This window comes from Aristolochia californica, unplaced genomic scaffold (genome assembly GCF_029961685.1).
Source record: "Aristolochia californica isolate CCGP_79_NKW_82.1479 unplaced genomic scaffold, dmAriCali1.0.hap1 SCAF_4, whole genome shotgun sequence".
Classification (NCBI taxonomy): domain Eukaryota; kingdom Viridiplantae; phylum Streptophyta; class Magnoliopsida; order Piperales; family Aristolochiaceae; genus Aristolochia; species Aristolochia californica.
The window spans coordinates 2,199,631-2,214,007 of NW_027182103.1; the positions used below are offsets into that span (position 1 = coordinate 2,199,631).

A 14,377-nucleotide genomic window follows, 5' to 3' on the forward strand; every position below is an offset into this window, starting at 1 on the left:
CAGTTCGCATGTTCGTCTCCAATTTAAACTGAGCTCAAGTTTGAAGTTTGATTCCAATTTTAGGTTAAGCAAAAATGAGAGTTTAGGTTGATGCCACCATGACCTAACCCATTCAGATTCAGGTGACCGGGTCGGTTCTGAGAAGAGAAAATAACAATCTGCGTTAATGTGGATGAATATTAAAATTTTTTGCATAAACCATCTCTTTGTATGATTTGTTGAGTTGTGGATTCTTTGTAGTATATAATAATAAGAAGGCACAAGGAGCGAGCTCTTTCAGTCGTCTTCACTTTTATTGAACGGACGGAGCGGGAGAATGGGAAAGAAAAATAAGAAGCCCGGGAAGGGTAAGGAGAAAACCGAGAGGAAAACGGCGAAATCGGAGGAGAAGAGAGCTCGTAGGGAAAGCCAAAAAGTCTCTCAGGAAGATGACATTGATGCCATTTTGGTACTCAACTTCAATTTCCCGAGAAAGCAGAAACTTTTTGTGTTTTTTTTTTTTTTTTTCAATTGAAATACTTGTCTTTAGGCATTGCTCATGCTTGTGTTTGAGTTGAATGCCTTATGAGCTGTGGCTTTCATGTTTTCGTGTCATAGTTTATGCTTTACTTATTTCTTAATTAGTGATTTTAGACTATTTTATGTTGCTTTATAAAGTTCTGATCAACGAGGAAAAAAGGGTAATTTCAGTGATCGTGAAGGTAGGGTTCTGAAATCCTTTTTTTGTTTTTTTTCTTTTCTTCAGTTGAGTATACAGAAAGAAGAAGCTAAAAAGAAGGAAGTTCACGCGGAGGAAAATGTCCCCGCCCCAACTCCGCGGTCCAATTGTTCGGTATGCAAATCAAATTGTCTGCTTCATCTTCATAATGATTTTCCATTTTAACTGCTGTTTAGAGGAGATTAAAATTATTTTTGTTTTTTGTTTTCTTCCTTGGAATGAGTTGAACTAACCACCAGTAGGTACCCATTGCCCCTACCTTGACTGTGAGATAATGGTTCAGTTGCCCGACTGTTGACACCTTCCATCTATCATCTAGTTTCTCATTGAGATAGTAACTCCAGGACAGTAACAAAATCTTACTTTGTCATTTTTTGCTTGCATTTGTCATGATACTACGTCTTTGTATTCCTTTCAGTAAAGTATAAGTTTTGGCATGACGTTATCTGTATTTGCATGATTCATATTTGCAGGATTTTTTTATTTTTGATTTCTACTATTTTCTTATCATTTTCCTTTATTAGTGGTGGTGCGTGAATGTGTTACCACTGAGATAAAGTTAAAACCATGTTTATACCAGAACTATTTATTTTCATTGAACATGATCGCATTTTTTTCTTTTTGTTGGACCTTAATCTTTCCACAACATAAGCAAACAATTTGGGAAGATTGTCACTGAAGATTTGTTTTGTTCAGCTGAATATTAATCCTTTGAAAGAGACAGAGTTGATTCTTTATGGGGGTGAATTTTACAATGGTAGCAAGGTAAGTATTTTAATCTATCAAAGAGGATTTGAAATAACAGAAGTTCGCAACTTCTCTCTTTTTTGAAAGACCTGGATGAGGTTTTTCTCTGATTGTGAAGATTTTTTGGTGCAGACATATGTGTATGGTGATCTCTACCGCTATGATGTAGAAAAACGTGAATGGAAATTGATCTCAAGCCCCAATAGTCCTCCACCCCGTAGTGCACACCAGGCTGTTGCTTGGAAAGATCGCATATATATTTTTGGTAAAGAGGTTGCCCTGAACTCTTGGTTCCATTTCTCATCTCTTCATTAGTTTTAGATAAAGAATTGAAATGAAAATTATGTTTGACCTGTTCTTGGTTAGGTGGAGAGTTTACTTCTCCAAATCAAGAGCGCTTCCATCATTACAAGGTAAGCAATTTAGGTGTGTGTATCCCAAATTTACTTGGTTAGTAGGTTAATTGAAATGAATGGCATGCTCACTTCTGGTCTGTTTGTTAGTATATTTAATATCCAAATGTTCATGATGTAACTTCCAGTACAATAATTTCCCAAAAAAAAAAAAAAAAATCTCAGTCCTTTACGGCTCACATTTAGAGCTATAATTTTTCACAAGTTTGGAGTTCAAATTTGCATTCCTCCATCTCTTCCCGGACTCCTGGAGCAGTTCTTGTTCTTTCGAGTGGACTAGTTGTGGTTAATATCTGTGGCAGCCACTTTTTTGGGACGTTTGAGAAGAGAAAATAGAAGAATATTTGACTCCCTAGGTGGCACAATCATAAAAATGAGGCATATAATTCTCTATTGGGTGAGTAAAATTCAATATTTGAACAGCCTTCAGGTTTTGTTATTAGGGATAATTGAAGATATGTGGTCTCTTTCTCTATGCATCATATCCTGCATTTGGTTGACTGGTGTCCCCTAGCAAGGCAGTAGTTGAAGTTCAACTTTCATGGGCTTGAGGGGCAATCCTGGGCTGGCTAGTAGTGTTGGTGTTGTCGGGGACGCTGATGATCATATTCACCTGGTCTTCTCTGTCCCTTTCAGTCATTATGACTCCACAGATGTGGAATTGAAGCCCCTTTTTTAAGGGTTGTGGGTTTTCTAGTGATCTTGTCCCCTCCTTATGGACGGTGAATCTGCCAAGTTTATCTGTTGGGCCTCTAAAACGGTCATTTTGCATGGATGTGTCCTCCGGATTTCGGACATGATAGAGGATATTTTTTATGAACTTTGTACTGATTGGAGACATGTATACCTTAGTACTGATTGAATTCCCTTTGCTAGAGAGGGTGCCTCCACCAACACCCTGTTGTTGGGAACTCCCTCCCTTTTGCTCCTTGATTCTCATCTTAGTTTTGTAATCATTCATGTACTGTGGTCCTTTACTCTTTATCAATGAATTTTTTTTCATTGTCTTAAAAAAAAAAGTTCTTCAACACTGGCAACATTATCTCCTGTATAGGATATATTCATATCATCAATAGATTTATCTGAGCATGTTGTGGCTATTCTGAGAACAATGGGTATGGATGAAGTGCATTTCATGCTACCACGTGCACACTCCAGGGATGAACTTTAAGCCTATAAATTTTGTACCATTTTCAAGTGAAGGTAATTTGGTCTATGTCGTTTGCAAAAAAAAATTTTGTTTTGTTTTTTTTAAATGATGCTGAATTTTATTATGAGAGCTCAAACGAGTAGATTACAAGAGGGTAAACCTTCCCAAACAATGAGAGATTGCTGGGAGGTTCCGAATTTTGCCAATTTATCAGCCAAAGAATTGGCTGATCTAGGAACGAGGTTCCAATTACAATGAATGAATGACACAATTTCAGCAATACAATAAGTGATTGGCCAGTGGCGCCAAGGAGGGGAGCAAATACCAGTTGATGTCAGTCTTTGAGTAGCCTTCGATAATCAGCTTGCCATGAAGTTGCTCTTTAAAGATTTGGAGGCCGAATAGAAGAGCACTCACTTCAGTAGTATTTGAATCAGCAATACCCATTGGCCCTGTATAGGATAGAATAGGGTCTCCACTGCTGTTTCTGAAAATACCACCAGCTCTAGCAGGCCCAGGACAGCCTAAAGCACTGCCATCAAAATTGAGTTTGGTGTAGTCATAAGGGGGAGGATCCCAAGTGGCCATAACCAGATTCCTACAGGGGCCCGCCATGTGCGCAATCAAACTCCAATTTTCTCGAAGGAAAACACCCGATAGAGAAGCAAACTCTTTCCTAGAATGTAGCCAACTCGAGATAAGGCCCACTGCCTGAGAAACTATATTGTCCGGGTTGCTAGTCTTGGAGTTGAATCTCGGGTTAAAAACATTAATTGATGAATCTGAAGATGGCTTGTATAGGCAGCCGAAAGTATGGGGCAGGCATTGAATTTCCAATATTTCAAAATTAGCAAACCTAAGGCTGTGTATGAACTGCACCCTTTACGGACAAATCTAAGAGATTGAACTCCATTGTTGATTTAGGGACACGTTACAACCTGAAGAGAATTTCATTTACCAAGTCTCATCCCTACAAAGGGAAGGGGACTGAGGAAGATTTGAAAGAGAAAAAATGTGTTGGATGAATTGGAGAGTGGCATTTAAAGTTATGCGATATGTGCATTTGGAGACAAGTGGGGGCAAAAATTTACATGACTGCTGATAGATTTGCCATCCTTTTGAATTGGGCAGCTAAGGAACATTTTTTTTACAATAGATGAAGGTGAAAAAATTTAAAATGTTGGAATTGATGTATGTCAAGACTAGGAACGAATATTGTGAGTGCATTGGAGATGACTTAGGGATAGCGCCTGTGGAAGATAACATAGAGAGGTTTAGTTAAGACTGTGCACCGGCAAGTAGGTTCTTGGAAATGTTGCTGACCCCAATGCAGTGTGTATCTGACTCTGATATATCATCTCAGACAGGAGGCACATATGCCACTAAGATCAGGATCAAATATATACTTTAGTTGATATTCAGCTTTAAAATGCACGAGATAATGGTTGTTGATCCTGCTAAAGTTTTTTAAACCTTTACTGATTTGGAAAGAAGAAGATGTATAGTGAAACTTCACTGCCAGTGACATCTGTTAGAGCAAATTAATATTGATTGATGACTACAATATGCAAGTCCTTTAAATTTATCCTGTTCTTTGAAGTATGAATCAAGGGAAGTAGTTCTCCTCTGAAAATTTTTGTCCTAGAGTGAACCTTATGTAGAGGACATGTTGAACATCTGGTTACATCAGTAAGCAATGCTGTTTGTTTGTGTTTTCCTCATTTGTTTTTTGTGAAGATTTGTTTTTTTTTTTTTTTGCTTGTAAAGATGGCCAATTTTGTTAACATCTGCCAATTTTCATTGAATTCAAAGCATGTTCATTGGAAAAAAACAGTTCATACACTTCTTTGGTGATTTTGCATGCATGTCAAAGATATACTGCTATCAATTTTCAGCCCATTTATATTTACTTTTACTTTTTGTTCTGTATGCTGGGGTTAGCCAAGTGTCCTGCTGAAGCAACAGGTCTTTTCTTTGGGTGGGATGATCCATTGATTTTTTCTCTTTGACTGACTATGTTTTCTTGTTGAAGTGTAGTGTTTCTTAGAACCCTGATGCTTGTACATCATTTGCTGTAATATCATATGTATAATTTATCTCTTATGTTCTATAACCTATGATAGCAAATTTTGTTGTGTGATTTTCTAGTTGATAATGGCTTTGCCATTATTTTCATGTTTTATTTCAGTAATTTATTTTTGTTTATTGATGCAGGACTTTTGGATGTTAGATTTGAAATCAAACCAGTGGGAGCAGTTGCTTTTGAAGGGATGCCCAACTGCACGTTCAGGCCACCGAATGGTATTTTAATTCTACTTCTTATGTAGGGATAACTGTTATTCGGTCTTCCTTATCTCTTGTAGCGAGGGACTGCTTTCCTCTTGTTGGCTAAGGGCCTCTTATGTAACTTTTCTATAAAAGTTTTGTTCAAGCAATAAAAAACATCTAACGTTAAAAAAATTGTCTTGTGAGAATTTAGAAACTGAGTCAATGACAGTTTGGAGAGCAATTAATGCTAATATTTACATGTGTTTATCCAGAAAAGTGATCTGAATACTTCATCTGCCAAATCTTTATGGTTTTTAGTTTAGTTTTTCCTCAATTTACTTATCTCTTCTCCATTTCTAACAGGTTCTGTACAAACACAAAATAATTGTTTTTGGAGGCTTTTATGACACTCTCAGAGAAGTAAGGTTGTTTCCTGGCCCTCAAATGTCAATAAGTTTTTTTTTAATCTTATTGTGCAATTTTAATTTCTTTAGCTTCAAGCTTCACTTTTGGAGAAGTGGATGCTATATGCTCATTTCTTGCAATCCATCCATCTTATTTAATTTGCTCCCTTTGGCCAAGGGGATGCGACTGTGTTAGAGTTGAGTACTCCGGGGCCTTTGACTCTACATGGGAAGATTCTCAGCCCCCCCAGTTGTGGAAGGGGATTCAGCAATTGTCATAATTGGCTAGTTGAGGAAATACCCTCCTAGCCGTTTCTTGATGTATTTTGATGTAAATGAAGGCCTATGTAAAAACCTGAATTTACCTTGGCAGCAGACCCCTAGCAGTTAAAATAACATGACCGATACATTAGATAGGGAAGGGGTTCCTGAATAGCACCTTGTTGTCAGAACTTGCCCCTTGTTGTGCTCCTCCTTCCTTTTGTCTAGTTCTTTTTTGGGTTTTCTTGCTTTTCCTTTTATGCTCTGTTTGTATTTTTTGGAGTCTTTGCTCTCTTGGGAGTTCTCTTATGGAATCCCTTTTCTCACTGTAATAATAATAAAATTTCTTTTTCTTTATGCATAAGATTATAAAGAACAGATTATTTGTTCCCCTTGTCACCCATCCAGTAATTTTCTTTTCTTCCCTATGAGTTACATTGATGCATATAATTATAGAGACTGGATTAGTTGTTCCCCTTGCTGCTTCCCATCTTAGTGTTTGTTCCTGAAGCTGTCATGTGGTGTGGGATAGATAATGTAAAGTGCAAAATACGTGTGATGGAGGCAACTGTACCTTATTTATTTAGGTGCATCATCACAATATTTACTTGCATTGTTTGGTTTGGCTTCTGTTGTTATAAGGGTTTGCCTCCAAAACATTATTGGTTCTTTTTGTTGTTAATGCAGGTACTATAACGATTTACATGTTTTTGACCTGGATCTGTTTAAGGTGATAATCGTTCACTTCTGTGCTGTCATTTAATTTGGTTTGTGTTCCCATCTATTGTTGTCTTCAATATTGTTGTTATATAGATGTTCTGCATTTGTTGATCAGTGGCAAGAAATTAAACCGAAGCCTGGAGCCATGTGGCCATGTGGCAGAAGTGGTTTCCAGCTTTTTGTCTTTCAAGATGAGGTGAGAGAGCTTCTTTTTTTTTTTCATTCTTCTGCTTTCTTCCTTTGAATTGTATTTGTTTTATATTTTACAGAAAGAGGGAGCTTTATCTGGAGTATATTGATTTTTTTTCTCCTCGAGTGTATCTTAACTCTGTATTACTGACTTATATTGTTGAGAATCCTTTTTTTTTTTTTTTTGAACTTATGAGGAGTTTTTTGTTGAGAACCTATGTTAATCCTTCTTAAGAAAATCCTATACGTGCTTTTTACTGAATCCAGTTTACATGCAGATATTTTTGTATGGTGGCTACTCCAAAGAAGTTCTTGCGGACAAAAATAGCTCGGAGAAAGGGATTGTTCATTCTGATATGTGGTCCCTTGATCCAAGGACTTGGGAATGGAACAAGGTTCAGTTGATTTTGGCTTTGTAAAGTCTTTGTATTCATTTTCAGAATGTAATCTCCCTGATTGCCTATGGTCTTTCTCTGTGGCTGAGCTGCAATGTCTTTGTTGAAATGTTAAGAAAAAGTTGTTCTAGTAACAAAAAAAAAAAAAGAAAAGAAAAGACAATGGTTCCACCATTCATTTTATGGTCAGATGCTGACATTTTTTTTCAGATCTTTATCTCTTTCCTATTTTCATGTGCATGTACTTGATTTACAAGCCAATAATGTTGTCCTCACAGTAGAGCAGTAAATTTATCTTATGAACAGGTTAAAAAATCTGGAATGCCTCCTGGACCTCGTGCTGGCTTTTCTATGTGTGTGCATAAGAGACGGGCTGTACTCTTTGGTGGTGTTGTGGATATGGAAGTTGAAGGTTTGTGCCCTTTCAAATAATGAGGTTGAGCCTAAGATATGTATTGTGTAATTTGAAAAAATATTTCTGGTTTTCTTCTGGCATTTTTTCATTATTGTTCTCTACTTTTTTGCTCTAAAATTTTACCATGTCTGAATAAACTGTGTGGTATATGATATCCATTTCAAGGTTCTAGCTTTACTCAATAAGTTTTCTATTATTCCAGTTGGTGGTTCGGTACTGCCACACTTGACTTTATGTGTCAAGGTCATGTCTAGTAATATGCTTCAGAGGACATATTTTCTGTCTTTTCGTAACGTTTCCTGTTCTTAAAGCGGTGTTTACTTTTTATCTATCAGTTACCATGGCTATTCAAAGCAGAAAAAGAAAAGGAGAAGAAAAACTCAGCTAGGATCTGGTTAACTGATATTTGGCAGACTTGGATGGTGTATTATGTATATAGTGGTGGTTTGACTCGTGCAATTTGGGAATGTGAACACTGTTACACATATTTTCAATGCTTTCTTGTTCTCTCTCTTTTGAATAATTCAACCTTTCTGAGTTGGGGTATTTAAATGCTATTTTTGGAACTGTAGCCAGTATGCCATTGTGGTTTAGGATGCTAGTATCTCTGGTGAATCTGATGTTCTGATTTCTCTGTGTTGCTTTTATTTGTTCCAAATTTTTATGTAATTTTCTCATTAGCACCCTGAGACATGTTTTTTTGAACAAGCTATCATCATGAATTCATCCTTTATCAGTTGTTTCTCTCACTCCGAATTCATTTCCTATGTATATAGGAGATGTACTGATGAGCTTGTTCTTGAATGAGCTTTATGGTTACCAGTTGGACAACCGACGATGGTATGTTCCACCACCTATCATTAAATATGCCATTAGCTCTTCCTAATTATTCACATCCGAATGTGTAGTTTTATAAATTATACAATTCTATAATAATTTATACCAGTTTTTTTATTTGTAGTTTCCTTTTTTTATGTTTTTCTTCTTGTTTTATTTTATAATCTTTTCCTAGTACTTTTTGCTAGTTTGGGAGCCATCTTAATGAATTTGCCCTTGTCATTGTTATGGAAAAGAATTTATACAGTTGTAGTGTTTAAGGTCAAGGACCTTTGATCTCAGATGTTGTTAGTGTTGCTTTATTAATATCTGCATCTTCTTGAGTTTGTGTTACATGCTTCAAAGTTGTTTGCTTGGTACTGAAACAGATGACATAAAGTCATCTATAGACATATTGTAACAAGTATATGGAGCTGATGCTTGCAAGTCTCGACTTTATGAATACTTTCCTGATTCCATTTCCTTGCCAGTTGGATTTGACTTCATTATTTGACTTGTGGGACCACACTTTGAAATAAGAGCTTCCAAATATTTGTCTTCCTACTTTCCTTGTCATTTTCTTTTGGGTTTTAAGACTAAAGATAAGTCTTCAATGCCTGTCCATTGGATGCTTGCCTTTAAACACAAAGCTCTTATTTTTGGAAGAAAGTCTCACCTATGATGTTGATATATATATATATATGCAAATGCAAATTATTTTGTGTCAGGCATACTTCTGTTACTGCTGAAATGAGTGGATGCAAATTTTTCTTGCACCGTTAATTTTTGTAAACAAATGTTAATTTTAGCATTCCTTTTAAGTGTGTGAACCCTTTTACTGGTCCTTCCACCTGGGTATCCAAAAGCAGCACTTGCTTTGCAGATGGTACTATTTGGAGATACAGTTTGTTAGGTGGTGCTGGATTCAAAGTGTCATCTTTCTTTGTGATAAAGATTCGGTAGAGCAATAGGTGGCTGTTTCTGCATCCTGATTCAAGGTTTGGCCCCACTGCCATAGGGGTCCTATCTGGTTGTTTGAGTCTCAACTTATGAGTCCCTTCCACTAGTTGATTATGGCTGAGGCCATATATATATATATATATATATATATTTTGTTTAGGTAAATTCTTTGTGGTAATTATTTATGTTATTATTGAGGAAGAGAATTCTTTGCCTTTTTCATCCTATGTTTTGCTTCTTGTCTCTGGAAGACTAGTTTTAATATTGCAAATCATGATAGCTTGATGCAGCAATTGATACAATTAAGTGTTTCGAATATTTCTTTCTGCTTTTTTGACAACTCTCCATCCCCTAACATCAACACTATCAATCAACTATATGGGTATTGTTAAGGAATAATCCCACATAGATTAAGGAGTATAAAGATCTTGAGTTTATTAGTTGGGAAAGAGGTTTCCTAAGTTGTCTAATCATTTTGGGATAGGGCTTTGGACCCAATTTAACATAGTATCAGAGTCAAGTTCTCATATGTGGGTATACACCTAAAAACTATTTACTTGTAGAGCCACAAAAGAGGGCATACACCTAAATTATCCACTTGCAGAGCCACAAAAAGGGCCTACATCTAAACGGCCTACTCCTAAATTATCCACTTGAAGAGCCACAAAAGTGGGTCTACACGTGAGGGGGAGTGTTAAGGAATAGTCCCACATGGATTAGTGAGTACAAAGATTTTGAGTTTATTTGTTGGGAAAGAGGTTTCCTAAGTTGGTTAGTCATTTTGGGAGAGGGCCTTGGACCCAATTTAACAGGTATATTATCACTAACTTCCACTGGAGATAGAGGTTTAGCTTACCCTCATGAGGACATTGGGTTGATGTTATTGTGTGGGACCATCAGGACTACTCACTACTATAACCTTTTCCATTTCTTCCGATCACATGACTTGATTGGCCTTGTCACCTTGCTATTGCTTTTGAGCAAATTTTGGATCTTTTAAAATAATATGCTCACAAGTTCCCAATGTGGTTAATTTTGACTGTGTATCTAACGAAGGGGAGCACATTACTTTCAATAGCCAGCATATTTTGCTTAACTCTTGGACTTCTAGCCTTCATATAGCTTTCAGTCATATGAGCTTTATGCTTATATAAAAACCTTCTCCCAATACAATTTCCTGTAAATTTCAAGGACATACAATTAATAATTAATACTTTATCTACTTAGTTGCTTTTATTGGCATTATGCAGGTTGTGAGGTCTATTTTTGTGTTTGAGATTTTTCCATCTCATTAACGGATCACTAGCTGGTAGTAGTATATATTATCATCTAAGCACAATAGAAAGAATGTCGTAAGATTTGTTTTAAGAGGACATGCACATGTGGTGAAGAATAACCATCTTAAGGGAATTCAAAATTGTGATCAGTTGGTGCTCCAGCTCAAGCTCCCCCTAGCGCCAATGGCCAATCATTGCTTGTATTGTTGACATTGTGTCAATAATTTATTATACTTGGAATCACATTCCTAGGTCAGCCAACTCCTTGGCTGATAGATTAGCTAAATTTGGAACCTCACAGCAATCTCTCATTGTTTGGGACGGTTCCCCTCCCCCCCTCCTTAATCTTGCTCTTCCGAGCCTTTTAATATAATTCAGCATCATTGAAAAAAAAGGGGGGGGGGAATTCAAAATTGTCAATATCCCACATTGTTGGTCATTGTTAAGTGATGTTCATGGTGATATCATTTGGTATCTTATATGTCCATATTATCTTATTCTAGTTGTTAAGATACAAACGGGGGAGCGGGACTATTGCTTAACACTAGTTAATGCTAATTAGCATACATTTTCAGGTACCCCTTGGAGCTGAGAAAGGATAAATCAACAAAAGATAAGGTATTTTTCCTTATAAATTTTGATGTCTACATTTTCTTTAATAAGGAAAATCCATGTAATGCTTAGAATCTCAGTGATGATGATTTTTTATGAAGTTTTTCTCACTTCGTCAAATATTATCATGTAAGGAACATGTTTCTATCGTCTTTTATACTGTAATAGACTGAATTGATCAATGAGGGTCAGAATTCTATAACTATTTCTCTTGATTTCTAGCCATATATTCTCTTAATATTTGTGCCTTGGGTCCTTTGATTTGTGGCATATTTTTATTTTTATTTTTGGAATGGGATTTGTACATCTTTTTTCCTGATATATGTTCCATTCTATCATATGGAAATTGACAAAAAAAAAAATCGAGAAAAAAACAATTACTACAAAAATTTCTCTCTTTAGTTTCTTCTCAAAAAAAAGTTGCTTGAATTAACAATAGTTATCATGCTTATCAATGGTTTTCGTATGATATATGTTACACTAGTAAAAACGGTTTTTATTGGTAGAATAGCTGCCAATGTTACCAATATGCTTTTACTCATCTGAATGTTCTCTGGCACTTTGTAGTTAAAAAGGAGTAAGAGGTCAGAACAATCGCATAAGAATAGTCAATATGACCAAGAAAAAAGTGAAGAAGCCCTTGACATTAATGAGAACTCAGTGAACTGTGAAGAAGCGCCTGGTATGGAACCTAGTGCTCAAGAAGTATCTCAGTGCATCGAGAAAAACCTTACTCTAAATGAAGGTGGGCTGACCAATTCTTCTTATGCAAAACTGGAGGAGCTCAATCTTGAGATTGATCTCAATGACAATCAACCGGAGGTCAGTTTAATACTTTCTTTAATTGATCCATAATCCACCAGATCCTCCTTGAATATGTGGAACGCTTTTTGGAATTTTCAGGTTGTGAAGCCTTGTGGTCGTATCAATGCGTGCATGACCGTGGCAAAAGATACATTATATATTTATGGAGGCATGATGGAGATCAGAGATCAAGAAATTACACTTGATGATATGTACATGCTTAATCTCAGCAAACTAGACGAATGGAAGTGCATCATACCGGTTTGTTATATCCTTGAAACCAAGAATTTTTTTCTTTTTGTTACTTTCCATGTTTCAACATTTGCAGTTTTTGAACTGATCATATATGAGAGCATTAGAACATTTTTAATTGCTTTGTGTTATGCTGAACCTCCAGGCATCTGAATCTAAATGGGTAGATGCCTCTGAGGATGATGAAGAAGATTCAGATGAAGAAGGAAGTAATGGAAGTGAAAGTGATGAGTCAACTGATGATGATGAAAATGAGGTTATCTTACTTTCTCTGTGTCATACATTTCTCTTGATGTTAGGTTCTGATTCTCTTTCTCAGGCAAATTTATGCATAAATTCTTTTTGAATGGTAAAGTGAAGATCAATTTCTTTAGTGAACTTATTATGCAATTACACACAATGCATTGTGTTGCTTTTCATTCTATAGATAATAACTTTTCTGTATTAATTCAATCTATAAAAATAGGCTTCTTGAGATTTATCTTGTCTTTATTAATTTCATTCAACATCTCATTGTGCATGGTCCGTTCCTTTTGTAAATGACTTGTGCAAATGTCTGTTCTTAAGACCTACTGGGCAAGAATCAATCATTCTAAAGAATAAAAAATCTCTGCGTACCTTTTTATGTTTCTGAAATTCTTTGGGCATTGATAAAAAGGTTGATGATGAGGGAAAACAAACCCTGGAAATGGGAGATGCGGTTGCTATCATTAAGGGTGAAGGCAAGAATCTGCGGAGGAAGGAGAAAAAGGCCCGAATAGAACAGATCAGAGCAAATCTTGGTCTTTCAGACTCACAGAGGACCCCAATGGTAGTTTGTCTCCTTCTAAGTGCTATTCAGTTGCTGTGTCTGATGTATTTTCTAGGTCTATTTTGACATAATTGGTGTTTTTGCTCTCAACATATTTATTATCACTGTTAAGCCTGGGGAGACACTGAGGGATTTCTATAAGCGGACAACTTTATACTGGCAAATGGCTGCACACGAGCACACTCAACATACTGGAAAGGTCTGGCTGCCTGGTTAACTGAAAGAGATTCCTTTAGACTGTTTTTCTTTTATAATGATCTGTCTTTGATTGATGCAAAACACTGCAGGAATTAAGGAAAGATGGTTTTGATCTGGCAGAGTCTCGATTCACGGAGCTCAAACCAATCCTCGATGAGGTAGTTTGCACAAAAAAATTATTTTATAAGACTGTTGATTCTGCTAGAATACCATATGCTGAAGAACTGTGATCTTATTTCTTGATGTTTTTCTACAACTTTGCAGTTGGCTATATTAGAGGCAGAGCAGAAAGCTGAAGAGGAAGAAGGGGCAGAAACCAGTAGTAGTGGAAGAAAAAGAGGTGATAAGAAAAACAAACAGATTCCTTCTCGACGGTAACCGTTTAATGTCAACCTCCAGAAAGAGAAAAGTTCAATTTTGACTGTCATGATCCAGTTTGTTTATGTCGTTAATGTCTGTATCTGAGTGTAGATGAACGGTGTTTAGACAGTACAAGAGAATGAGTGTACCTATTAGGGAGTAGAGAAATTTTAGCAATCATGTCTTGTCTTGTTTCCTTTTGTATATTTTAGAACAGCTTTCAGTGAATAGCTATAATCCTCATTAATGTCTTTTGCACTATTGTTGCCGCAGTCATGAGTACCTGGTGGCAAGGAGTTGGCAATAATCCTCGGTTTGAATAAATCTTGCTCCGCCTAAAATCTGTCAAACCACAATTGCAAAACACTAACAAAAGGCAAGAAAGAAAGCAGAGAAGAACAAGCACAAGAGAAGACAATGTCTAAAAAACCATTGTTGACAGTTTCAAATAAATTTAAAATATTTAGGGCTTAAGAACTATGAAGTGTTGTTTAGGGCATATAAAGGAGGAGCCAATAGTCAAATTATTGGACATGAATTTATAGATAGATTACTAAATTGAACTATTTGACAAGAACTCTTATGCATGAGATTAGAGAGTCAGTAA

General features: G+C 36.3%; 1 protein-coding gene across 1 annotated transcript; it reads left to right on the top strand.

Moving 5' to 3' along the window:
- Positions 1-75: 75 nt before the first annotated feature.
- On the top strand, positions 76-14,013 carry LOC137963012 (uncharacterized). Its single transcript, XM_068810187.1, has 20 exons — positions 76-448; positions 746-832; positions 1,415-1,483; positions 1,598-1,730; positions 1,832-1,878; positions 5,243-5,329; positions 5,660-5,721; positions 6,649-6,691; positions 6,797-6,877; positions 7,149-7,265; positions 7,572-7,677; positions 8,457-8,520; positions 11,309-11,351; positions 11,913-12,167; positions 12,249-12,410; positions 12,547-12,657; positions 13,060-13,212; positions 13,325-13,411; positions 13,500-13,568; positions 13,675-14,013. Exons 1-20 carry the CDS (start codon positions 317-319, stop codon positions 13,786-13,788), a joined length of 2,022 nt encoding a protein of 673 aa, XP_068666288.1. The 5' UTR covers positions 76-316; the 3' UTR covers positions 13,789-14,013.
- The last annotated feature ends 364 nt before the right edge of the window (positions 14,014-14,377 follow it).

Bases quoted from the DNA above. Each gene is read 5' to 3' on its own strand.
- LOC137963012 (XM_068810187.1), top strand. From the start codon at position 317: ATGGGAAAGAAAAATAAGAAGCCCGGGAAGGGTAAGGAGAAAACCGAG. The intron at 6,692-6,796 runs GTGATAATCGTT...TTTGTTGATCAG, and splicing joins TTGACCTGGATCTGTTTAAG to TGGCAAGAAATTAAACCGAA. The intron at 13,213-13,324 runs GTAGTTTGTCTC...ATCACTGTTAAG, and splicing joins ACTCACAGAGGACCCCAATG to CCTGGGGAGACACTGAGGGA.